Source organism: Diceros bicornis, chromosome 4 (assembly GCF_020826845.1).
Source record: "Diceros bicornis minor isolate mBicDic1 chromosome 4, mDicBic1.mat.cur, whole genome shotgun sequence".
Lineage (NCBI taxonomy): Eukaryota > Metazoa > Chordata > Mammalia > Perissodactyla > Rhinocerotidae > Diceros > Diceros bicornis.
The window spans coordinates 46,297,578-46,325,418 of record NC_080743.1 but is presented as its reverse complement, the minus strand read 5'-3'; the positions used below and the strand labels follow the sequence as shown (position 1 = coordinate 46,325,418).

General features: G+C 37.3%; 1 protein-coding gene across 2 annotated transcripts in view; it reads right to left on the bottom strand.

Annotated features, from left to right (window-relative positions):
* Positions 1-937: 937 nt before the first annotated feature.
* MAGI3 (membrane associated guanylate kinase, WW and PDZ domain containing 3) overlaps positions 938-27,841 on the bottom strand; it is a 231,542-nt gene continuing 204,638 nt past the window's right edge. Inside the window, exons 15-21 of one of the 2 annotated variants that reach the window (XM_058538824.1) lie at positions 25,125-25,313; positions 19,803-19,988; positions 13,729-13,831; positions 12,767-12,893; positions 12,048-12,191; positions 5,720-5,858; positions 938-4,191 (exon numbers count right to left, since the gene is read on the bottom strand). In XM_058538824.1, coding sequence (XP_058394807.1) covers positions 3,074-4,191; positions 5,720-5,858; positions 12,048-12,191; positions 12,767-12,893; positions 13,729-13,831; positions 19,803-19,988; positions 25,125-25,313 — 2,006 coding nt within the window. In that variant the 3' untranslated portion in view covers positions 938-3,073. Of the gene's footprint in view, positions 4,192-4,678; positions 4,904-5,719; positions 5,859-12,047; positions 12,192-12,766; positions 12,894-13,728; positions 13,832-19,802; positions 19,989-25,124; positions 25,314-27,841 lie in introns of those variants that run through there. The other variant, XM_058538825.1, reaches the window with a different exon arrangement.

Here is a 27,841-nt window from a genome sequence, read left to right as displayed (position 1 = left end):
TGAGAATATCGTACTATTGTTGAAAAAGGAAATAACTGGGGCCAGCTCTGTGGCCTAATGGTCAAGTTTGGTGTGCTCCACTTCAGCAGCCCGAGTTCAGTTCCCAGGCACAGACCTACACCACTCGTTGGCAGCTATGCTGTGGCAGAGACCCACATACAAAACAGAAGTCTGGCATAGATGTTAGCTCTGGGTGAATCTTCCTCAACAACAACAACAACAAGGAAGTAACCAAGATAGTCTCATGTAGAAATCAAAAGCCAAATGCTTTTCTGTGTCCAAGAGTTGACTTTGTTCCAAAGCTACTTGATCCATAAAATTTGACGTAACTAGGTTAGAAGAAGACAGTATTGCAGCATCTTAGTCTCTAATCTCTCTAGTGAGACAATATAATAGCATCCCAGAACTTTTCTGCTATTGTCACCAGTAAGAAAATATGTCCACTAAAACAACAACAAAACTATTTTGCTGGCACTTTCTACAGCCTTTGCTATGACATACATCTCCACTGTGGGGCTTGGGAACTACGGGTTTGGGTTTTCTTTTGAGTGAGTACATGCAAATGGTAGGCAGAAATTTATTTTTCTCCTGAAGAGTATTAAATTAACCATGTTCATCTTGAAATAGGTTTTAGGCATTGTTCGTAACAAGAATTAAATGAAATCAAGTCAAAACACTTCATTCTAAAAGTAAGTATAACCTATAGTAAATAAATGATTTAAAAATAATGCAAAATGCCATAGTCTGATGAAATAAAGTTTTGTGACCTTGTGGTAACGGGATTTACACTATTATATCCATTAGAAATGTCTAGTAACTGAATTTCTAATAAGACAAGTCCTTTTCTCTCCAACAGTATAAGAAAGGGTTATTTGGGGTAGCAAATTATTTATGCAAAGCTATTTTCTTTAATGAAAGGTATAAAATAGGTATAATGATATTAAACCACTTTCAAACTTTACCTGAATAGCTATACTTTTATCTGTATGTAAAGTCATCATTATAAGAGGCTTCATGATTGTAGGACTTGAAATGTTTGTTACTTGGAGGGACAAACCATGATGGGAATTAGCTCCACAAATAGAAAACAACATTAAATAAACCTGACAGTAAAAGAAATGCAGGCCATAAACTGGTTTTTTTTTTTTAATATCTATATAAAAAATAACAAGCGATTTACAGATCTCTTTCTCTAATCAGAACCTCAAGTGTATATATAAAGGTACTGTACAATATATAAACATTTACAACCAGTACATCCATATTTTGCTTAGCATTCCAAGGCCACATTGCTAAGTCAGTATATAATCAGTACAGTGACAGGTTACTTAGAAAGGGAAGAGCCACATCAGACTGACAACATATGACATCCAAGTTATGTCACAGTTAACAATAAAAACAGGATTCTTATCACTAATTGTGGACTATAGGGAAAATAAATCATTTCTGTAATACTAAATTCTTAGCATTTATCAAGCCTCCTAATTTTGCTCTATTCAAGTAGTTACAACAGGTGGGTGAATATAATTCTGGATGAAAATGGGATTTCAGAAATCTCACTCTGGGAAGCATTGTATCTACAGGGGCTGAGTCAGTTGTTATATTAAAGAGTTTCACAGTCAGACTCTGAGAGGGAAGGACCTGGACATAACGTGTTTCACAATAACATGATGAACCCTGGGTGACAGAACAAGTGTGTTCGCATACTCCATAAAATGGTTTTATTCTGAGAATGTTCCTTTATTTATAGATGCTACTGAATGGGACTGAAAAACCTGGATCTATTTTATGGAGTTAAAAACTGTCTCCACCTTCCAACCAACATCTTTAATTAGACTTCAAAAAAGAACTCTGAAAATGTGTACAAGCTAAGCAGAGGTTTAGTCTCCCTTTCTTGTTTTTAAATAAGTTAATGTAGCTAGAATTTAAAATTAAATAAGTTCTAGCAAATGCTGTCTACCACCATGTTTGTCCTTACTTGCTGAGCAGGTCTCACACAGGTTCTGCTTCTCAAGACCCAAACTTGTACAGCTGCTACCAGATGAGTTGGTACTTTATCTGGCAGTGGACTGTGAAACTGGTTTTATAATTAAGTCTCTCCACAATCTGTATGATCTTTTGACTCTTCAAATATGTATTATGTATTAACAACTAATGACTTAGTAGTAGGTACAACCAAAATATCCAGAAGCAGAAATTTGATGGTTTTTCTTCGAACAGCAATAAGCAATGTTTCCATAAGCTTCTTTGTGGTTTCATTCATAATGAAATAACTGAAATAAAAGGGTGATCTGAGATGCCATAACTACGTCAGGGTTGGATAACACAGCAGGAGGTGAACTCTTAATTGCTTAAAGTACTTTCTCATTTTGAATATTCAATTGTAAGTAATATCTTGAACAGTTATTTGAAATACCTTATCCAGCCAAATTAAAAAATCCTAAGAAAGTGTCACTATTTGACTACATTTTTTTTCTTTACAGTAGTGACGAGTTTTTAAACTGGGACATGATCAGTAGCTGTTAGAAGAGGCAACTGCCATCTTTAATGCTAAGTTAACAATCTCTTCTTCTGCAAGGACTCAAATATTTCTCTCTGTAAACATGCAACATGCTATTGAGAATATCAAATCCCAAGCCAAACCTAAGTTTTTCATTACTGTGGAAATATCTGAGTGAGAAGGATAGAACAGACATGATACAGTAGATAACTTGGCACAAATATAAAGTGAGTTGTGACCACATTGTGAGTATCAACACATGTCATTTGTTCAGACACTCATGAAGACGAGCTGGGCAGCCTGAGCAGGACACGTCAGATGAGAGGCTGGGCGTGTCAGATGAGCACATGGATGCAGTTCCTTCCTGAGCACAAGGGAGGGCAGCCAGCCAAGGGGACAGTTCGTTCTTAGCGATCCTAAAGGCCCTTCATGCAGCCTAGATAACTTGATGCTCAAATTAAAATGTATTTATGTGTGTTTCAGAATTTCTGAAAAAATGACTTTTTTTTTGAAAAATGCTGCTTTTTAGTAAGTAAAGATTACACCTTGGTTTTCTTTGTTTTGTACTAAAGGTCACAGCCGTTTCTCAGCCACACCACTCATGCCTGTGGCTTTATGCGCACTCGGCACCCTCCAGGGCCCTGGGGTTATCGGTGTCTTCTTAGCTGGAGAACCCCTTTCAGGTTTGAACCCTCCACTTTCTCTGTTTTTGTCAGCTACCTCAAGGTCTTTTCCTTTGTGATCTTCTGTTTTGTTTAAAACCATTCTTTCTTCAGGTTCCTGCTTCAGTTTTTCTGATATTTTGACGCTTTCTCCTATTTTATCTTTACTAGAACTTGTATCTCCTAAGGTTGCTCTCCTTCCTTTTTCATTTTCAGATACTACTATACTAGCAGCGTTATTAGTCTTTTTGGATGGAAGAGACTTTTCATCCATTCTCTTGCTTTTTTTCTCTGGAGACCTTGTTCTATTTTTTCCAGACTGACTCTGCTTCATATCTTTCCTGATAACACCGCATTTTTCTTTCCCACCCGAGATCTGCTCAGCACTGTCACTAGCACGGCCCCCTGCTTTTCGACTCTCCAACTCGAGTAATTTGGCTTCAGCATTGGGTTGGTCTTTGCTTCCCTCAGTTTTTTGCTGCTGCTTTGGGCTTGAAGACTGTCCTCTGCTGTGTCGGCTGTGATCTTGTCCAGACTCTGCTCTGGGGCCCACGTGACCACTTTTATTCTCCCCTTTCCTGGGGCTGAGTGATCGATCTCGGGGTCTTCTTTTGGGGTCATTTTTTAGAGGACTGGGTATCTTTTCTAAATGTTCCTCTGAATGTCGACTGGCTGACTTTTGGGGACTAGCAGATCTACCTCTTTGTGTAACACCAGTTTCTACTTTCAAGAGATTTTTCTTGTCACTGTGCCCATGACTGTTGGGTGGACCCCTTTTATTCACATTTTTCTGGAGAAGAGACTGATGCTTTATATCAGACTGCTTTTCATTTAAAGTGCTTTTCTTATCATGCACAATGTCCTTTAATTCTTCGGCCTTTTCACATATCTGAACTCTCATTAAAGATTCTTCAATTACTGGCATATGAGACTCTTCACACATGGAAGCAGAATGTGAAGATGGGGGAAATGGTGACTGTTCATCATAAATCACGTTTGAAGATGAAGGATTATTCATATCCCAATCACCTAAAAAAAAAGTGATTTCAGTGGAACATTAAATTTTAGAATTATAAATAGGAACAATAAGTTTTGAACTTTGACAGCCATTTAAATTATACTGACTGCTTGCTTAAACAACCTTGAGCATGGATATTTTATAAATAAAGTTTATATATGTTTAGATATCTCTCTATAAAGGTAGATGTATAGAGACAGCTGTACTTGTACATGAAGGGTAGGTTGTTTATATATACACAAAAATAATAGTATTCATTTTTCCAATTACTTATGTATAATTAGTGAGATAATATATGATGTGTAAATTCTTTGTAAATAGTAAAGCCCAATAAAAAACTTAGAAGAAATAAATAATAAAATTGGACCAAATTACCTGGTCCAAGAAGCTTACTAATTTAGCTGTTATCAATGTATATAGCTTACGGATATGCCAAAATCACTAATAAAGAAGACCAAACTGTGGTAACCAGAATGAGGTTCATGGGTATTTGTAAATAATTTTTTTGCATTAAGCTGTCAAATTTAATGTCAAAAGGAAACTGAAAAGTGCAGAAGATAGAAGTAGATGTATTTAATAGCATCATTTTTAATTAAAAAGAAGGACGTGATTTACAAGACATGCAAATTTACCAAGTCTTTTTAAGGAAAGACCAAGAAAAGCCCTGAAAGCCTTAATGTTGCTCAGGTTTCACGTAGGAGCACAGACCGGAAGGAGCCAAACCTGAAGAAGGAAGAGAAAAAGCCTAGGACTGTGTAAAAAAAATCACAGCACAGTTAGCAAAGATGTCACCGGGAACGTATGATTTACAAGCAGATGGTGGAAGATAACACAGAGAATTATAGGCTAGAAGGGGACTGTAGGAAGTCATGTCTACACTTATCCCTCAAAAGCTCTATGGGGAGAAGGGGAGGAAACTAGAAGGGACAAGTACTAAGTGGTGTGGTACTTTATTTCTAGACTATTGCATTCAATTAAAAAATAGTGATTTTCAAATACTGTGATATTTCAAAAACATACAATGAAATCAAGGAAGTTTAAGATCAGTACAGGAGTACAGACATGGTCCCAGGTCCAACTCCTTGTCTCTAGGTAGGGCTATAGCCACTTGTTTTTGACAAGTGGCCAGAAAAGCCTAAAATTCTTATTCTCCTTATTAAGAGAGAAACTTATCTTACTTTAAGGAAATAAATAACATCTGAAGAGATTTCAGGTGTTTTTCATGACATTTAAATCATTTGCCTCTAATGTCCCTGTTTTTTACAGGTACATTTCTCTACAAGAGCAACTATAAGTTTTCTATTGAAACTGCTTAACATATATTCCATTCCAACAAAAGTCCTGCCTGAAGCCACCACTTATTTTGTAATATTATTCAAAATAACTATGCTATATAACTAGCTTTAGCTGGTTCTGATGTTTACCTTTGAATTAGCTAGTAAAATATCTATCCCACCAAATAGATAGACCTTTTCCTTCTGCTGCTCCCTCCCTAACACACTCTTAACTTTTCAGCTCCAGGTGAGCTACTTGACTTACCATGGTCAGGTATCAAGCCAGTTCCTGGCCTCAAAAGAAGAAGAACTTTATTTCCACCGGCCTGAATGAGCTCGATTGCTCGAGTATGTGTGATGCCTTGTGTAGGTTCCCCATTGATTTCAACAATCTGGTCACCAACCTGAACAGAGAACATTCACAAGAACAACATGAAACTATGCAGCCTTCTTCAATTCCACTTCTCTCAACTCTAGAGCCTCTCAACCTTGCTGAGTGACTCTCTTTCATTTGTGAAATATTTAACTTGTACACAGTGGTCGTAGCAATAGGAAAAGACAATGTCCAGTTTTATTTACTCTATAAAATCCTACACGGGAAAGTTTTATATGACTAGTAAGCAGGACCTGGGCATCTTGAAATCACGAATCAGATTCTAAGTTTTCCAGCAAAGGTTAAGTGATGGAAGGGGTGAAGTCTCTATGATCCACATGACACCACAGAGCTATATCTGAATGATCAACCTGCAAAGGGTACTTTCCAACTTGAGCTGAATCTTGAATTTATTTCCTAAAACCTAGGAAGGTGGCTCCTCATCTTTGAAGCCTTTCCTGACCTCCAGGGAGAACTGCCCACTCCTTCCTTTGTGTTGCCCATATACCCTGTACATATATGAACAATTAGATAAATGAAATATTCATAGATTAAAACTCTGAAAAAATTCAGTTTGGAGAACTTAATATGAATAACTGGCTTACACTTCATGATTTTAGTGTGAAATGATTTCCTTAGAAAACAAACATAAAACTAGGGATCAGAATAAGATGCCGTAGTACCATTACTATTTACTAGAAATGTTGTCTATAGTTACTTTAAAAAAAAAGAAAAATATGGATGAGTCAAGTATAACTTTTGCAAAGAACCTGGTTAAAGATAACGATGGTAGTTATTTTAAAATATATTCCAGATTTTTAAATATATTTCAAGGTGACAAGCAACTGAAGGGTATTGGCTTCTAAAGAGAAAAACTGAACAGTGGAAAACTACTGAAATTCCAAAAAGCAATTCAAATATTTATTTAAAAGCTTACTAAAACAATCCAGAAATAACACAACAGAAGAGGACTCAGTAATTATTTAATAAAGGTTGGTAGGACAACTCTGTGTCCACAGATGCAGCAGAGCACAGTGGCTAAGAAGTGAACTTTGGAGTTATAATGTCTGTCGTTCACTCCTGGCTCCACCTCTTCCCAGCACAGTGGTCTCATTTTCCTCTCTGCTAAATGGGGTTAATATTAGTACCTACCTCCTGGGACACATAGGAAGATTTAATGAGATAAAACATGATTACATGCCAATCACAAATAAATGTTAGTTTTCAAGTTATTTATTTTCTTGTTTTCCCAAAAAATATTTAAAGTGCACCAGTATGAAGAAGATTTAAATGTAGGCTGTGCCCCACTCTATAAAATGCAAAAAATTTCAAGTAAACTATGAAGTAGAAAATAAGTGTTTTGTTGCATATTTATGAAAAAAAAAGATGAAAGTCTCACTGTTGAAGAAATGGAGGATATCACAAACAAGATAGATGGATTTAACATAAAGTGGAAAAATAATCTTAAAGAATCTTAAAAATAATCTTAAAAAGAACCAAAGTGAGATGATAATAAACATAACAGGATGGAGAAAAGTAATAAACATAATTAATGTAAAACCTTATATCCAGAATATATAAGTGAAACAAAGTCAATGCCCAGATTTCCCTTAATAGGTGATTGAAGAAAAATCATTTTCATGAGGAAATAACAGATGACAAAATAGCACTAGATATAAAATCCTGCTGATAATTAGAGAAATCAAAATTAAAGCAGATAGTATTTGGAGCATGCTTTGGGCATATCTTGTAAAATATGGGTGAGGTTATAATTAATTTCAATCACATTCTTTGGCTTAAATTCACTGTCCAAACCTGCACATTTCTTATTCTTTTAGCAGTACAACAAATAAATTGCAATAAAACTTGTAATTGAACAGATTTGCCACCAGGTTTGCCACCAGGTGTCATTTTTGTTTAACTTTAAAACTAAATTGGGGGGAAGGGAAAAAGCCATGGCTTCAAGATTTATGGTAGACAGGCCCTCGCGGAAAGAAGTTCTATACTGGACTATATAAAGCTAAAGATTAAAATAACGGCACCTTTGAGAGGGAAATGTAAACATTCTTTTAAAATTTTGTTACTTTAAACATTTAAATGTGATAAGAATAAAATGGGGACTACATCTTTTGATAACTAGAACAAATAAAGATTCAAGTTCTAGTTTGTATTATTGAAAAACAAAATTATGGGGGACAGAGGAGAGGAGAGAGGAAAGCAGAGAGAAATGAAAGGAAGAGAAAAAAGAGAATAGGAAGACCAAAAGAAGAAAAGAAGTAGGAAGAAGGGATAGAGAAAAATTATGTTCTTTAAAAAAAAAAGTCACTATCTTTTAACAACAATGACTAAAAATGTTTTAAAATTAAAAAATAATATTTCTAACATATTGCTTACATTATCTTACCACCTGTTAAGAACCTATAGGCATCCCAAAGGAATCAAATCCAAATGGATACAAGCCACGGCCTGACAGGGAAAGCACACCAACTGGGCTTAGAGGACGACAGACCGGGGTCACACCATGGCTGTCACAGGCCAAGCAAACCTAGCATGTGACTTAGTCCCTCTGAGCCCCAGTTTTAAATCTAGAAGTGAGGATAATGCCACCTACCTCACAGAGTTTTTGTGAGACGAAAACTAAGTGAAAACACATGTTGCCTGGAAGATAGCAGACTCTTAATATTTTCTAAATTTGATTCTATTCTATGTTGAATATTTAACTAAGTCTGACACTATTCCCTAATATTAACTTTTTCCATTCAGGTGATTTCTCATTCCCTTAGCACAGAATACCTTTTTCTGTCTTCTCTAAATCTTAACCAGATTTAAGGACCAACCTAAGACTCACTAAATTTACAGATTCTCTCAATGACTCTCAACACTTTCCATCTATATTACAAGTGAACATTTTCTTGTTTTACTGAATTACACTATTACATTGTTTGCTAATTTCTTCATATATTGCAAGTCCTTTCTACCCAGTAATAAGTTCTAGGAGCTAATCTTAAATATTAAAAAAAATAATTCTCTCATTATCTAGAAGTAATATCCATCCATTCTACTCTTTCAACAAATGGGGCTCTATGGAGCATCTACTATGAATAGTCAGGGCACTATATCAGGTGCTGAAGATACTAGAATAATAGGTACAGGACACAAGTGCAGATGTCAACCTAACAGAAAAAGCAAGGGAGACGAGAGAGGCAGGGAGGGCAGACAGGGATGCTCAGGTCACTCCATGGTGCGAGTGTTAGCTGGAGATAAACTCATCACTCAGGCAATGGCCACCAGAGTAAGTTGTCATTATAACAAAGCTCCCAAGATTCTTACCAAGTCAAGATTTTGATAGTTTAGTAGCCAGAAAAAGAACTCTTCTCTGAAAAGCTGACTTATATTCTTAGAGTTTAGAACAAACCTGAGCATAGCAGTAATAGCTTATTTGTTCTTCAAATTTCAGTTTCTTTTTGAAATTAAAGTTGATTTAATCATGGAATTCTAAAGTTTCTGTTCATATGACATGTTTTAGAAATAGACTTTGTCTACTTTAAGGCCTGTTCACCTTTTATTTGTTTGGTGAGATTAGTGTATCCGAGGGTTATATTTGGAACCAACATTTATTTTATAATTATATCCTAGTTTTTGGTTTAATTGGATTTTTGTGACACTAGATAACAGTGGAAGATTTTTTTTATTGATGTTTTAATAGTTTATAACATTGTGAAATTCTGTGTTGTACATTTTTGTTTGTCCATCACCATATATATGTCTCCCTTCACCCCTTGTGCCCACCCCCTAGCCCCATTGCCCCTGGTAACCACAATAGTTTTCTCTGTCCATGTGTTGGTTTATATTCCACATATGAGTGAGATCCTACAGTGTTTGTCTTTCTCTTTCTGGCTTATTTCACAGTGGAAGATTTTTTAAAAATCAACAGATTTAAAGTACCCAAACAGATTTAAAAAAAAGAGGGGAAGAAAAAGGACCAAGAAAACCAGGAATAAGTATGCCATCCCATAAACAGTGCCTCAAATTGCTCTTATTAACACTTTCAGACATTTACTTGGGCCATGTATTTTATGGATGGATCTGCATTCTGCAGATGAGAAAACTGAGGTTCAAAGAATTTACCCAACTGTACACAGAGTTCAATCCTTATCCTGTCTGATTTCCAATCTCATGTTCTTCCCACTCTATTAAATTGTCTCTACCAGAAAGTGAACTGAGCCTGGACCCAGCAGCTCCTGATTAACTTTAGCTAAACTAAGGCATGGGCCACTGGTCCCTCTCCTGGTCATAAACATTCTCCAGCTCTGGTTCTGTTGCTCTGCATTCTCACTCTCCCCATTTTCTCTATCTTCTCTGCTCCACTAATTACAGGTCTCACCCAGAGTTCTGCCCTTGGCCCACCACTCTAAATCTTCTCCTTTAGTAATCTCATCCACGACAAAGGCTTCAATCATCACCTCTGTCTGGGTAGTTTCAACATTTGAGACTTTACCACTAGTTCTAATTGCCTGCTCAAATTGCTGGTAAACCTCCACCTCAACATGACTAAAACTTAGTAGACCATCAATCTTTGCCAAATCCTTTCTCCCCTTGGCCTCCCTAACGTTTCTCCATAGTACAAGCTGGGCAAAGCCTCTAAGTCATCCTTTACTCTTTCTTTTTCTTCATCCTTCACTCATTTAGGAAATACTGATTAGTCATCTAGTCTGGTCCTTTCTTCACTAACAGTTGATCTCTTATGCATCTCTTATCATCCATCCAAAGTGTTATCACTCAAGTTACAGTCTCACCACTACCACTGTATGCCTAAACTATAGCTACCTCTATTCCCTCCATCCCTCCTGCACACCACTAACAGACTGATTTTACCAGTGTATTGCTCTGAGGGGGAACTTTTTGGCTCAAAAGGCTTCTGTGGCTTCCCACTGTCTCGGACTTCCATCTTGGTGACCCATCCTACTTCTATATGTTCTCACTTTCTTCTATTCTCTTATGTATTTTCTAAATAAACTCTAGGTAAACTTGACCTCTTGCAATTCCCTATACAAGATGTATACTTCCTCAGTTTTACTCCTTTGCTCATTTTTTTAGCCTGGAATGTTTTCTTTCCTCAATCTCTCCCTACTGAAATCCTACCCACTTTCTAATACAACCTGTTCTGTGAAATCTCTATTCATACTCACCACCTTTGAACTTGTACACAAGTCTTATCATTTTGAGGAAGGATGGTATCTTATTTGTTTTGGGGTTGCCCTTCTCCCAACTCATTCAGTACCCGGTATAAAGCTTTGAGGAAAGCAAACACTCAATACATGTTTACGAAATGAGTAATGGCAGTGGAACGGTGATGTGGAATCACCCATAAGCCTTTTCTAATCATTATTAGGATATACCATCTAATAAATTGCCAAGATCATTTGCCTTTCTAGTTAGTTTCCCTAGTTAAAAGTGGAAAAAACTTCTCTTCCCTGACGCCTACTAGTGGTAGAGGGAGGAACTCTGAAGTTCTCTTGAGTAGCAGGAGAGGGCTGTCTAGAATTTAAAAGTTTCAGCATATAACTTAACTGAATATCAGTGAATTAACTATTTTTTAAAGGTAGAGGCCAGCACATGTCTTCTATATAAGATTTCTCTCTGAATAACATTCAGAAGAGGGAAAATATCTTATGCAGATCCATAAATGATCTGGTCTACAATGCCCTGGACAAAGCTACAGTGCTTCAGAGCTGAGAACACCTAGGATAGAACATTACTGATGTGAATTCTAGTCCTTCAAATAATAAGAACAGTTGGGAGAGTCATGCATTTCGATCTCTGGCTACCTCTAGAGGCAGCTAAGAGGAAAAAAATCCTGGGCCTACTGTTTCTTGGAAGAAGTTGGAGATTCTGTTTTATCCTGGCTTTTCCAAGACTTTTACTAAGATGAAAGTATATTTTATTTACTAATCCATTTGCTCTCAAATGTCTTCTATGTAAGTAAAAGATGATTTTTCTAATTGACCAAAGTCAAGACAGCAAAAGTAGCATAACTGCAACATGGCATGGTGCACAGGAGAGGAGAGACAAAACCATCAGGGCTTAGAAAATGAAATGACAGGCACCCGCCTCAATCTTGCTTAGATTCAAGAGGTTTCTGTATTCCCTTTAATCAACTATTTTCAGACGTTTCCAGTCTGGAGCCAGAACCAGAGGTCACAGACAGAAGCCAACTCACGTGAATTCTGCCGTCTTTGATGGCAGGACCCTCCTCAGCAAGACGCAGAATGAAGAGCCCCATGTTGTACTCCTTCCCCCCTCGGAGGCTGAACCCAAAGCCCCGGGGACCTCTCTCCAGCTCTACTGGGTAACAACCAAGGCTCTAGAGAGAAAGGAATGTAAGAAAAACAAGTTTTCATGGACTGCTTTATTTACAGTTTGCAGAAAGACTACTTTTATAGCTGGGAGAAATGATTTATACTCTCAGTATGCATTTCTGTATCATAAGGAAGGAATGTAAGTTTTGGTGGAGAGCTTAATTTTTATAAATGTAGCCTAAATTAATCTGAAGATTACATGTCTTCTCTACTAGTTGGTCAATGTGCAACAGAACAATCAGAGAACACAATTTTAGAAAGTGCTTCCTTTAGTAGATTTTGACTAATTTTCCTGAAAAAGGAAAAAAACAAAAAACCCAAACCATACTTTGATTAACTCAAACACTGCTATTTCTAAATACTTAACCAAAGGTTCAAATTTCTCCAACTATAGGGTAAACTTTTCTTTAACGCTTTACATTCTCCCATGGAAGCTAAGAGAACGCCAAACACACAGTAGGTCCTCAAGAATATTGCTTTGGGGAACAAATTTATCTGAACTGATTTGCAATAAAAATTCACCAGTGTCAATGATTCAGCAACTGAAAATAAGCATCCACATCTGGGGGTATTTGTTTACCTGGTTGTGCCGACTGCCTACAACTGAAATCATCGCAGTGTCAGGCTGTGCAAGGTGCTTGTGGTCAGACCACGAATGTCTGTAAGAAGTGGAGACGTCTTTTCCAATTTCACTTTCTAGGGCACTTCTACAAGAGAGAAATCAAGTCATTCTCTGAACTGAGAAAATGACAAACAGTCTTAAAGTAAAGGCATATTAATTTCTTTTCTTTTAAAAGCTGAACCTTGCCATTCTCCCTCTGTCAAACGGCTGTAAAGATAGACTGTATCTAGAACCAGGGAGATGCTAGACAAAAGCCTGGTTGTTAACTCCAGCATAGCTTAAAGTCTGTCAACATCCTCATGTTGTTTTGGTTTGGTTTGGTTTTTGTTTTAAGGGCGTCTCAGTGCAGTTTACATCAAGGAAAACCACACTCAAGTAACTGAACCAGAGGGTAGATAAGCTGACCTTGTCACTTACGTGACAAATTGACAAAGTGAAAAATGGTTCTCCTACAGCACCAACACCCATGAAGATGCTAAATCTGTAGAAATCTGGTTTTTGTTTCATGGCTAATATTTTCAACAAAAGAGGAAAGAAATATGTACAAATACTGCTCTGCTCTGCTCAGGTAGTCTGAGAAGACAGTAATCCATGAGGGTCTGGGGCTTCCGTACCAAAATTATGAGGACCAACAGTAGCAGAGCCAGACTCTACTGTCACTTCTTTCTAATCCCCACTGTCAGGCTTGACTGGATAATTATGCTGTGCCCTGGGATGGGGCTGGGAAGAAGGATGAAGGTATTGAGAGAGTGGAGGGAATAGGGAAGGTATTTGAGGGTGGAAAATGCAAGAGTTCTCATTTTGACCTCACCAGCTGGCTTCTGCATAACTGTGTGGTGGAAGAGGCTGGGGTGGGTGGGTGATGAAGAGTGGGAAGATGAGGAAAGAAAAAAACCCAAACCTGAGAAGAACAGCCCCACCTGTCCCCAGGTATGTGGTTGGCCTGTGACTGTCCCACGGGCCTGTGCTGCAGGGCTGGGCTTTGCCTGGCTGAGTTTGTTCCTGATGGTGGACCATGATGCTCTGTTCAAATGAGAAAACAATAGAAATAAGAATTTGTACATAAAATGTGAAGGCCAAGTGGATCTATGAAAGTGAGACAATAACAAAGGGTTACCGCTTTACCGACTTGAGTGACTTGAGCACAAACGCACTACTGTCAGCTGTCTAGAACTAGAACATTAACACCTTTTTCCCTGTGGCTTTTGATTAATGTTTCTGTTTGAAGAGAAGAGGAATCATATTCTTACTGTACACACTTTCCCTCTTTCACCTTTGTTTTGGTCATCCATACAACATGAAATCAGAAATGAACACACTCACTAATATTATCTAGAGGACAGAGCTCCAGGAAGTATCTTGTAGCCTATTCCAGAGCGCACTCCTCACAACTGGTAAGCCACTCTAGATGACAAAGCTAGGTCTCAGGAACGCTGGACCACAGACGCCAGTGTGCACATATCTTTAAACCTGCATCTTTAACATGGGAGCAGTTATTTTGCCTGACACTGTATAGCAAAGACAAACATTATCCTGCATGTTGACAAATGTTTATAAAGATTTTAATGCTTCTATTTTCTAAGAGCACAAAAACAGGTGAAAAAGGTAACATTTGTTTCTGTATCATTCCCAACAGGTCCAGATCTCCTGTTGTTCCCTGAAGGCAGATTTCATAACTAAGCATAGTAACTGCCTGCGTCCACAACTAGATGGCAAGTCATGGGAGATGACAGTTAAGAGACTCTTAGGCTGTCAGACTCATCTTTTTAAAGCTGAAACTTTCTAATGTTTCATTCTGTCCAAATATCAAACACAGGATATTTAAAACATCAAAGAGAGGGAGCAGAGCTTAGTGATTAAGACCATGAACTCTGGAGCAAGACTAACTGGGTTTAAGTCTGACCCCGTCATTTACTATCTGTGTGTTCTTGGGCAAATTACTTAAATTCTCTGTGCTTCTAATCATCTCATCTATAAAAAGGGAATTATAGCAACCTCATGGGTTTACAGTGGAAATGAGCTTATAATGTACATGCTTAGAGCAGTGCCTGGCATATTATACTTACTACATAAATGTTTCTGTTACATTATTGTTATCGTCATTATAATCATCAAAACGATAAAGTCTTATTTGGGGCTATATTTCTCTTAAAGTGTACATTCTGAAATATTAACCTAACTTAGCAAAAATGTTCAATGTAGAGGCCATTTTTAGGTTAGAACATGTGGAAACGGATGTAAACTGAATCTCAGAATATAATGGAGATAGAGAAAGACTGATGTTAAAGACAAGGGATAGGAATGTTTAGGAAGCAGTTTCTATTGAGGAAGCTGAAACTTCAGGGTTTACTATATGCATCACTATTTTATGGCTTGGATTAAGTTGTTTCTTTTCAAAGTTCTTGGGACTAAAAACATAGAAAAATTATTTTTATTTAAGAATTTGTTGCAACTGAAAGCTAGAGTACTCTGAAAACACAGGCAAGAGCATAAAAAGTGGAAGGAGAGTAATGGTATAGGGTCAAGCTGTGGTCACACCTGAGGAGTTCTAATGCTGACTCTGGCTGCTGGCCTTCTGTATCTACATGGATTTGAACAATATGTACCAGACACAGAGATGTAGACCAACCTTTGCAGAACTTATCCAGAGAGTTGTCTCCCCTCTCTAAAGTTAAGCATTCCAGGAAGGGAGTGGAGTACAAACTGTTGTTTTTGGGTGGCGGGGAGACCTGGAAATTTGTTTGTTGCTCTTTTATATTACTATCATGAATTTCATTTTCCTAATTAGCTTAATAAGTTACTCATGTTGACCTCCTCACTGGTCTCCTCCACCAATCTCATCTTCATTTGCTTCCTGGATTCCTATGCTAGCACATAAAATGAAACATGCCACTGCCTTGCTTTAAAAACCTATGGTCACTTTTTATTGCTCATAAGATACTATCTAAACTTGTCACCTGTCTTCCCACTTCATCTCCTGTTCAAAATGTCACCTCTGTGAAATCTTACCCTGCTCCTTAAGCACACTTGTTTCATGGCATTTACCATTGTGTCAGAGCTAGGTGAATACCTGTCTGTCCTGCTAGACCATAAACTCCTTGATTTCAGGAATGACACCTCATTTATCTTTATATTCCTGTTCCCACTGGAAAGTTCCAGAAGTCCTTCCACTTTTGTTTACTGGTATTTCAATTTCAAGTTACCTGCCTCTAAACTTGAGTGCCCATGAGAGTTGAATTCCCATCTGTCATAATAACATATTACATAAAATCTATAACACAATACCATTTATATAACTCAAAAATAAATACCAACAACTTGTGTTCACTCTTAAAAATGAAATAAACAAGACCTGATACATAATTAGAAATCAACCTCGGAAAATAATACAATTTAAAGATTTCTTTACAATAAGCAAGAACAACCAGGCATCATCAATTTATGTTCTATACTTGAGAACAAGATGCCACAGTAGTGGAAGAGGTGGTCGTGTTTTTGGGAATGCCATGAAACAGAGATGAATGTTTGAGAGTTTTATACCAGACGTGATACTTGGCTTGGGAACTTGGTTAACCATTTCCTTGGCAAAATCAGCACCAATATTAAATAGTATCGAGCAAAAGGGGAAAAAGAGGATGAAGGGAACACATTTTCCTTTTACCTATTAATAGTGAATGGCTTATGGAGAGTAGGGGAGCAGCATCAGATGGGAAGTAATACAGCTCTTAGGTGTTGATCTGAATGTGTGATTTCTGAAAATAGCTCTAGAGAGCTATAAATATTCATCTGACTCTTTAGTGCAGTTGATAAATTTTATACTGAATACAATGAAAAACTTGGAAGACTTACAAACTCCATGAATGGGATTTTTATGGACAGAAGAGATACTTTCTGTTTTTTTCCTGAGAAAAATAAGAGATTCTGAATGTTTCCATAGTTTAATAAAACAGAGTATAATAAAACAAGGTGTAATCATTGAAATATGATTTTACATGTCAAATGTGATTGTATCTTAAGAGGCTGCGCCTACAGATGAAATACACTTTAAAGTATGTATCTGCTAGGGAGTTTTCTTCCACATTCTATTTTTCTTAAACACTGACTGCCATTATATAGGAAACCTTAAGAGTATGTCTAGAAGTATTTGGGCCAGAACATCAAAGTTAACTTTTACTCTAAGAAAAATAACTGAGCAATTTTGGACATCCTCTCAGAGAAAACACCATCAATAATAAAGGGTAATTTGGGGTGGGGGGGAACTATACTAAGAGAAAGAAGAGGTGTTTCTACTACTGAACTGTCTATCTCAAGGCTAATCATGTGGTTCTTGGGTCAGTCAGCAATAAGATGTGTACAGATATTGAGTAAGCATCTAGAAAATTTTATAACGATCTGACAATAATTTTATGTCTTTGTTTTTATTTTTTGTTTAATTTTTATTGTATTTCACAAAAATGCTGGTCTGTGATGGATTGGAAAAAAGCCACTGGTCCTTTTTTATAGATGGTTTGAGAAACACTGATCTGTACTACTGCTAGTTCCACTATTTCTAGCAGCTTCTCTCACTACCGCACGCCAAGCATGGCGATATAAGTGCACCACATACGCCCTTCTCAGAACCCTGAAGTGTTATTTCCTGTGGCACTGAGGCCTGCTTTTGGGGGTCACAGAACAAAGTTAAGGCTAAAAAGCAGGCTTTAAAGATCATGCTAAAGAAACTGAGATAGAGAAACCTGGCCAAAATCACATTAAGTAACAGTAATCCTTCAAAATGTGTATGGAGCACTTACATGTGCCTACATCGTTTAGGCCCTTGGGATTGAGTATTGAATGTGACAAAATCTCTAACTTCATGACTTTACATTCTAGAGGGAGAGATGACAATAGACAAATAAACTAATAGTTAAATAACCTCAGGTAGACCTAAGAGCAATGAAGACAAGTAAAGCAGAGTGAGGGATGGAGGACAGGAGCAGGTGAGAGGGTTATTCTGGACACAGCCGTTAGAAGGCATAGCAGTTACGCGTGCAGATTCTGAAGCCAGACTGCCTGATTCAAATACTGGTTCTGTCACTAGTTTTACGACCACGGGCAAGTTATCTATCTGCTCTATGACTCAGTTTCCTCCTCTACAGAACAGGAAAATAATAGTGACTACCTAGGATTAGTGTATTAAATGAGTTAATAGATGTAAAGTATTTAGGACAATACCTGCCACACAGTAAGTGCTTACTAAATATTATGATCATTTCCTTAGGTGGTGACATACAGGCAGAGACTGGAATGAGGGAGCCAGCCATGCAGAGATGTGGTAGAATAATGACAGCTATCATTAGACGAGCACCTTAGGGTATTTATGCCTAAGTTATGTACTTTTTCACCTTTAATCTTCACAATGATCCTGAAATAGATATTATTATTCCCATTCTACTGATAAAAAACTGAAGGGTAGAAATGTTAAGTGGCTTGTTTAAGATCATACCACTGGCTAATAGGTGTCAGTGAACTATGCCAGAAGCTTTACTTCTTCTATTGGGTTCATGTTGCCTCTGCTGGGTATTGGCACAGAACTAAAAATCTCCTGACTGACTTTGTTCATTCATTCAATCATTTGTTCATTCATCCATTCACTCATTCCTTCATTCAAAAAATATTCACCAAGCACCTACTAAGTATCATAGTCAATTGATATTTTCTTTGTCTTCAAAGAGCTGATCCTTGTAACAGGGAGACAGTTATTTAAGAATAACACTCAATGAATTGCAGAGATAAGGAGTGCTATGGGATTTAGCGAGAGGAAGCCCATGTGCACAGAGGCCAATGATGCCTAGCTCAAGGGAGGGTTTGGAAAGAACATTGGGAGGTAAATTTAAAAGGCAGGCTGGGAGCAAAATCATAAAACACTTTCTGTGCAGAAAGTGGGGAAGCACTGGAGCTTCTACTGAGGAGGATTTTAGCAGGAAGAAGCAGCAGAGTCTGGGACAGAGCCTGGGCAGAGTGTGAGACAGACTAGAGAAAGGAAAAGAGCAGAGGCAGGGATGTCACAGGGTCCTAGAACTAGAAAGGGCCTCCGAGAGCAGCCACATGAACTCATGTCCATGCAGAAATAGCCCCCATGGGATCTTGGACAGAAAGGAGATTTATGTAATGCCTTAGATAAAAATGTGTAAGAGTGGTACAGTAGGAAGAGAAAAGAAGAATCAAGAATACTGAAACCTGATTAGATTAGAGAATCATGGGGGGGAAAGGGGACGTGAATACACATTATAATACAAGGAATTTTAATATGAAAGACTGACCCTTCATAATTCTGCTGTTTTTGGCTTCTCCTCATTAGTTTTGCAAAATCAGGAAAAATGAGATGAGCATTATGTAATGGTTACCTTGTAATTCATAAACAAAGAACATGAACTGGTGCTATTCAAAATGATTCCTAATTAGAAATTCTTAATGATCAAAAGGCAGCTTTAAAGCAAGGCAAGACACTAAATGCGTTTTATGCCCTATTTACTGGCCATTCCCACATACTGTCTTTCTCCCCACTTACAAAGCAGCTGCCCAGAACAAAGCCCTGCCCCCAAGGACAGGCACACTGTGGCCGGGGCCTGACATGAAAGACTTGATATCGACAGTAACTTTCTTTGAACTCTTTAAAGCATTTTCTCTCACTCAAGCAGAGACTTAAGACATTATTTTAAGAAAATAAGATCTGAAAAGTATTACCAATCTCTTTTACTTTTGGGCACTTGCTTCTACAGCACATAAATAAATGGCCACCATTCCTAGCTGGATTATTTTTCTTGAGCTACTGACAACTTTATAATAAACCGTCTTTTAAATCCATTAAATGGAAAAGGCAAAAAATGAGACTCCGGAGGATATAAATATTCTATCCCTTCAGTGATTCTGGCAATGTTGGAGGAAGCACTGCCCCCTGCAGGCTCTGTGCCCCCTCAGATCAGCTTGGGGGAAGGCAGGTCTACTGTGTCCTTACCTTCTTCAGCAATGACTGTGAGTGTGACAGTGATGCCGGCATCTTTGATCAGCTGAACAATGTTATCATGGGACAGTTCAATAATGGACTGCCCATTCACCGCAGAGATATGATCTCCAACTTTCAGTTTTCCACAGCGATCAGCTGGACTTCCTTCTATGACTCGGCCAATTTTATGAGGAATAACTATGGGAAAAAATCCCCAGGTTTTTCAATTATTTAAGATACCTGTTAGAGTTGGATTTATCATCTTGATCATTATTTAAAAATTCAACATAATGACATCAAAGAAAATTCTGAAAATATATAGCAAAAAAGCATGTGATCATCCTATCCAAAAGCAACTATTTTCATCCACTTTTTGCCCACATGCATACTCTGTGTATAGTTGCAATCATAGCATATAAACCTCTTTGCTGTTTTCCACTTACCATAAACCTTTTTCCAATTTTTAAATGTCATCCTAATAATCCTGTTTCAAGGCCACTGACCTCACTAACGCTTATGACAAAATCTTACTGATCCGATGTTGCTTGTTTGTTGTTGGCCGTTCAGGCTGCATCACGTTTTTGGCTATTTTAGAAACTGTCACAATAAGGCTATCTTAGGTCTTGTTGAAGGGGCATTTGCTCCCACAAGGAACCTTGTAAATAAATGCAGTTCAAACTCAAAGCTTAGGACTCAGAAGTGACTGGTCAGAAATCCAGGTTCAGTGAAACGACTGACCCTTAAAATGAATCATACTTAGTTCTATAGCAAAATTAATTCTTTTTATTTATGCTTTTAGATCTTTTTAAAATTAGAAAAGCTGAGTGGAATTAGAACATTAAATGTTTAATGTTAAAATTATTTGGCTCATGGATAAAATCCTGCCCTGAATGCACAAAGCTGAGTCAAAGACATTTGCAAAGCCACTCCATGCAGTTCTATTCTATCTCTAGCTCATGAGGCTAAAGGCTTTCCTAGACTAACTATTAAGACACTTTGCTGTTATTAAGCCTTAAAATGAGTTCTCAGGCATTTGGGAAATCTTGTCAAAATATCTTTCACCGTTTAATAAGGGGCATTCGTATTAAGAAACAAATGTTCCTTCCACGTTCTCTGAGAATTTCCTTATCTAGGTCAGTAAAGTTATTAGGCACTTGGGCTCCCACCCACTATTGATTGTTATGAATAGGGTTAATTAATATTTTTATTTTTTATTTTTATTTTTATTATTATTATTTTTAAAGATTTTATTTATTTATTTTTTCCCTCCAAAGCCCCAGCAGATAGCTGTATGTCACAGCTGCACATCCCTCTAGTTGCTGCATGTGGGACCCGGCCTCAGCATGGCCGGAGAAGCAGTGCGTCGGTGCGCGCCCGGGATCCGAACCTGGGCCGCCAGCAGCGGAGCGCACGCACTTAACCGCTAAGCCACGGGGCCGGCCCTAATTAATATTTTTAAGTGGCACTGTGTTTATGTTTAATTTCCATTGTAAAATGGGCTCCTTACTAGTATTTCTGAGTCATATCTAGGTGTATGTTATGGACAAATTAATAGACCTTCATTTGGACTGGAAGTTTTTCTTGGCCATGATTTATGTCCCCACAGACAGTGCCATTCCTTGGCTCTTCTGGGTTTATACAGCGAGAAATTTTATCTTAAAATAGAGGAAGTCAATGTTGAAAGCAAGTGCCTTTTAGCTCTGAATTATATCAAGTACTTATTATACCATTTTTCTTACAAACAAAGTGATTAGAAAAGCACCAGAGCAGTATGGGCCGTGTCCTGTGCCAGGCGGAGGGAGCTGATCACTGACAGACAACAGGTGGCACATCACAAACATAAGGTAAATCACACAGTGGTCTTGTGGTGGCCTTCAAATCAATACTTTAGTTATTCTCCTTCTTAGAGAAGATTTACTTGTGTACTGTGTTCATTCTAGATCCCCTGAGAAGAGACTCATTCACCTCCCTGGCACACTGAAAGGGGTTTGTTTAGACTTGGGAAAGTACCAAACAGAATTAATCTCTGAAGTCTCAGTGGTTCCTTCTCACCAAGTGAGCAATGTGGTCAAAAGAAATTGGCAAATCTTGGTACAGAACTTTCTGGAGGGTTAGTTGTCTGGGAGAGGGAAGGTAAAAGTAGTCTTGGCATTTATAGCAGTACCACCAAAACAATTAAGAATAACACATAGACCAGTAGAAAGATAACTTGTGAACATTCTCTGAATGGACTGGGAAGTTTTCCAGGTAACCCCTTCGAGTGCACATAGCTAAGGAAATGTCTGAAGTCCTGCCTTGTTGCTGTATACAAAGTCTATAGGCATTTGCCATAAAGCCAATTTATCTGTCTTCATTCATCTTTGGCCTAAATCTGTCTCACAGACTGGCTTGTTCAGCTGCTCAGATCACTTTAGTGCTCTTAAAACATTTCTTTTCAGGAAAAGAAAGAACAGCAACTGGAAACGTCCCGTTCTCAAAGAAATCCTTTGCAACCCAAACTGAAAAGTTTATGATAAGAAAGAGAAACACTAAAACTTCTGAAGTACTAGCAAAGCAAAAACTAACCAAGTCCTTTTCATCTTAAATAATGATGTACACCTGAAATTTATACAATGTTATAAACCAATGTTACTGCAATAAACAAAAAATTAAAAAAATAAAATAAAATAAAATGATAATATCTGGCAAAAAAAAAATAGAGGTCTAAGTATTCCATTCATTTTGCACTTATACACACTGGGTCCAGGACAATAAGGATGCTGTGGACCTGGATCCCTAATCTTTGAAAAAGTCAACAATAGAGAATCTCAGAATTTTATAACTGGTATTAGAGATGCTACTGGGAACTCTTCTTGTGACAAATGTCACCAGAAAACAAATTGAATCAGAAGGAAAAAGTAATCTATACTGAGCAGAATACCAATCTACACCAAGACAAGGTCCATAAAGAATAATCTATTCTGACAGACACGTTTCTTGCCTTTTTTCTGTTATGCAGTTTGCAGCCATTGCTCAGTCTCTGTGAGTGAAAGCTCCTCAGCCAAGCTCACCCCATGACCCTTCTTCTTTCTATACAAGATGAATGGAGTTCCAAGAAGAATGCTTGCAGGGCTTGGCATTTTGTGAGATGATTAACTAGCATTTCAGTGAAATTATCAATTCTAGTTCTGCACCATGACTGAAAATATCAAGTACTTTATATAAAATTCATCGACAACCTAAGCCTAATTTGCCATTCAGGCTGTTAATTAATGAGCTGTAAACACTCATTTCCTGCCATACATTAGCTGCTGCCTCAATCTTACATTTTAATTGGGCTTTCTTTCCCATCTCATTTCTCAAGTGTTGATAAACTTTTTAAAGTTTCTTTAAACAAAAAAGATCAAGAGACAGTGACAGACAATTTTATAAATAACAATCATGATAACAGCAGCTAACATTTATTGAAGGTCCAGGCTGAGGGCTTCACGTGCATTATCTCCTTTAATCTTTAAACTCATATGAGAAAGGAAGTGTTACCATCATCCTCATTTTACAGGGGAAACTGCAGCTCTTGGAGGGTAAGTAATTTGCCCAAGATCAGACGGCTATTAAAAGACCTAAGCAGGGCTTGAATCCAAGTTTGTCTGATTACAAGGCCCAACATTTAATGACACTATCTTATACAGAGATCTAGCATCTATGGCACACAAAACCATCAAAATAGTAAGAAACAATTGAAATAAATAAGTATAAAAATATTTTAAAATTTTAGTATAAACAAATAAGTATAATATACATAAATAAAAAGAATATATTTAATATATATTGAAATGTAGCAATATAAATTTTAAATATAAACAAATATAAAAATATGTTAAACATATTTAAGTAATGCAACTTATTTTACTGAATTCCTCTATATTGCTTAGTTTTACGGTGAATACTAGACTCTCTCCTAATTTTTGTAGTGCTAGAAACGGAATATCTTCTACATAAAAAGTGGTTAGCATCTATCACACTGAGTAGTAATCTTTCACTTTTTGTGTTAATCTAAATGCCTGGATTATTGTATGGTATTAGAATGAGAACATGATTATCTAAACGGTTATTTGTTTTTGGAAATACTGATTTCCAATGATACAATATAAAATTCACCTAAAATCTGCTTTCTTTCATTTTTCTGACACAGGCCACATAATCATCCTCATAGCATCAGTGACAGTTCCAGTTCTAAATGTTACCATAGCAACTGCTTTTGGAAAATGGAAACTAGTATCAGTGAGCAGTGACCTGATACTATAGTAATAACTCATCCATGTCACAGAACCGTCTTCCTTTACACACTTGCATTAATTTTAGAAGATTTCTGGAAATTGGTTTGGCTCACAATATTTTTCTGAAAGTGTTTTCTTTTTTTACTAAGGTTTTAGTAAAAAGGTCTCACTACTCAAGATATAATCAAATCCACTAGCAAAGGCAAGAGCACATTTTCATGTGGTCAAAGATTTTTATCATTTGACTTGGAAAAATAAAGTTACCAGAAAGCATGATACATAAATATCCATTTGCTGGTTTTCATTTTATATTCATTTGGATTTTATAATTATATTTAAAGATGATTATTTCTTAGAAACATAAAGACAAGACAAATATTTAATTTGCTGAATCATAACATCCCGGAACACACTAGAGGTACTTCCTCCTTTATTGAGGGAATTGATATATACAGTCATCATTCCTAGATGAGAATATTCTGTTAACTGGGTTCAGGATATTTAGATTAATTTTTAAAGGTTCTGACAAAATTTTTACCTTTCAATGAAGCATATATAAAAGAATGCTTCTTATCATTTAAGAAGGTTGCTTTATAGCTGGAATATGGCAATTATTATTAAATAACAAGAAAGGACTATTTAAGACATATGTGGGTCAAGATTTTTCTATTAATCTGTTTTGCTTCTTCTCAACTGCTTCTAGCGTTTAATTCATTTCTGCATACAGAATTTCTCCAAATTTAAAAAAACCTATCCCCCTATATTTTAAAAAATTCAGCACTGCTCTTTCACTAAATCTATTAGGTCACGTCCCTGATATACTGCCACAATATAATCTTGATGCAAACTGACCTACTAAGACTTACTTTATGGAGTTTGAGATGATAGGTAAACCTGAAGCCTGGAAGTTTTGGCTCAGATTACCTAATTTTGACAATAAGGAAAACATGCATCATTCTTAAAAAGATAAGTCTTTAGGGCAATTTATACATAATTCCTAATTAGTTTCATAAACCCCAGTGGGAGACTCAGAAAACTGAAATTGCAGAGAGGGACAATGGGATACAGCAGCCCTTACCTCCTGGAGGTGGTTTGTTTTTGGAGGTGAGGATCACAAAGCCAAATCCTTCATTTTCTTTTCTTTGCAAGACAACATCATAGGCCTCCTGGGAAGCAGGCCTGGCGGGGACTTCTGCTCGGTTCAGGCGGGGAGATCCATTCTGTGTTGAAATGAAGCCTTGAGAGCTGTCATCCTCAAGTTGTTTCTCTATAATAAACACCAATTTTGATATTTCTGGAACATCATAATTTCTGATAACTAAAGTGTTTTTGTGCGAAGTCTCTCAAAAGAAAATGTAGTTTCTAATAACATAAAGAACAGAAAAGCAGCACCTCCTACGTGAGGGCCGGACATAATCTGAGTGCAGATGCAGGCAGCAGCAGTCTGTCTGACTTCTTAAATACACTTAAAGTATATCACTGGAAAAATACACAGTGTTATCTCACTTTAAAGGAAGTTTTTCAAAGCTTCTGTGAAATTTGATAGTAAAAAAATTCTTCTTGAAATTGTTTTAATTCCAGCAAGGTTTTTAACCTTGATCAGTAACTTTAACAAAAGCAGATAATAAGAAATGACACAGTAAACTTCATTTTAAAATCAACTTTAATAATTTAGTGCAGTGACTGACATTTGTGACATCTGAGAGGCCACTGCATCAGGACAGGATGCTGCCTATTATAGGTTGAGGACAGTTTGCCATCCTCACAGGATCTATCCTATACAATGTGTTTTACAACTTCAGTTTCCTGCTTGATGACAGCAGATGAGTTAATCATTAGCTGAAGTCCCTGCCCTAGCATATAACAAGTTGTCCACATGAACAGCAAACTCTCCTAGACATAGATGGGGTCATATGGCATCCCCAGAAAATGGGCAGTTAACCTACACCTTTTTCTCCTATTCAAGGATGACATCAGAACTTGAGAAAAAATGACACAAGTTAGTCCCAATTGGTTTTTTTAAAAAGGCAAACTTTGTCCCATAATTTGATACAAACCATCGTCAACAACCACCACAACACACTGCCATCAAGAAATATGCATATATAGGTCTCTTTTGCCTCAAAATCTACATGATTCTGAAAATATGTTTTAGAATCTCAACCAAGTGCCACCAACATCAAATCATTAATGAAAAATAAAGGATTTCTTTTGGTATAATGCATGGTTAGAATGAATTGGCTAAATGCCTCCAATAATATCAAACTACTTGGAAACTTCTTCATGATGTTTTCCAGGAGAGAGCCAATCTGTAAGTTGTATAACATCACATTTTTTACTGTATGTGGTTATGTTTCTGACTCCAGCACGACCAAACCGTGGCATTAAAATCTGTATGAGGGCTGGCCAGTAGAGTAGCGGTTAAGTTCACGTGCTCTGCTTTGGCGGCCTGGGGTTCCCGGGTTCGGATCCCGGGCATGGACCTATGCACCGCTTATCAAGCCATGCTGTGGCGGCGTCCCATATAAAGTAGAGGAAGATGGGTGTGGATGTTAGCACACGGCCAATCTTCCTCAGCAAAAAAAAAAGAGGAGGATTAGCAACAGATGTTAGCTCATGGCTCATCTTCCTCAAAAAAAAAAAAAAAATCTATACGCATCTTTAAATGCCTGATATTTACAAAAAGAGGCAGGCCTTTACTTTGGATGTTGCAATCAAAAACACAGTGCCTCATTTTAAGAGTAATGCAAATATTCATCAAGTCAACATCATTTATTGATGTCCACTCTGTGCCAGGCAGGCACTCTTCTAAGTGCTAGAGATACAGTGGATAAGGAAATGGATAAATACCCCTATCTTCATGAGGCTTATATTCTTGTGCTATAGAGTTGTCTTTTTTAAATTTTAAAGTGGCAAGAATTCACTTCTAAAAATGCTTATTCAATATTCATAAAGCTATTGATGAGAAAAATGTAAGAGAGATTCAAATGCTAGAGCAATCAGGCAAGAGAAAGAAATAAAAGGGATCCAAACCGGAAAGGAAGAAGTGAAACTCTCACTATTTGCAGATGACATGATTTTATATATAGAAAACCCTAAAGAATCCACCAGAAAACTTTTAGAAGTAATAAACAAATATGGTAAAGTTGCAGGATACAAAATCAACATACAAAAATCAGTTGCATTTCTTGCAAATCAAAACAACACTAAGATACCACCTCACGCCTGTTAGAATGGGTATAATCACCAAGACAAAAAACAACAAATGTTGGAGAGGATGTGGAGAAACAGGAACCCTCATACACAGCTGGTGGGAATGCAAATTGGTGCAGCCTCTATGGAAAACGGTATGGAGATTCCTCAAAGAATTAAAAATAGAGATGCCCTATGATCCAGCTATCCCACTACTGGGAATCTATCCAACGCACCTGAAATCAACAATCCAAAGAGGCTTATGCACCCCTATGTTCATTGCAGCATTATTCACCATAGCCAAGAAGTGGAAGCAACCTAAGTGTCCCTCGACTGACGACTGGATTAAGAAAATGTGGTATATATATACAATGGAATACTACTCAGCCATAAAAAAAGACAAAATCGTCCCATTTGCAACAACATGGATGGGCCTGGAGCGTATTATGTTAAGTGAAATAAGCCAGAAAGAGAAAGACAAACACTGTATGATCTCACTCATATGTGGAATATAAACCAACACATGGACAGAGAAAACTGGACTGTGGTTACCAGGGGCAGGGGGTGGGGGGTGGGCACAAGGGGTGAAGGGAGTCATATATA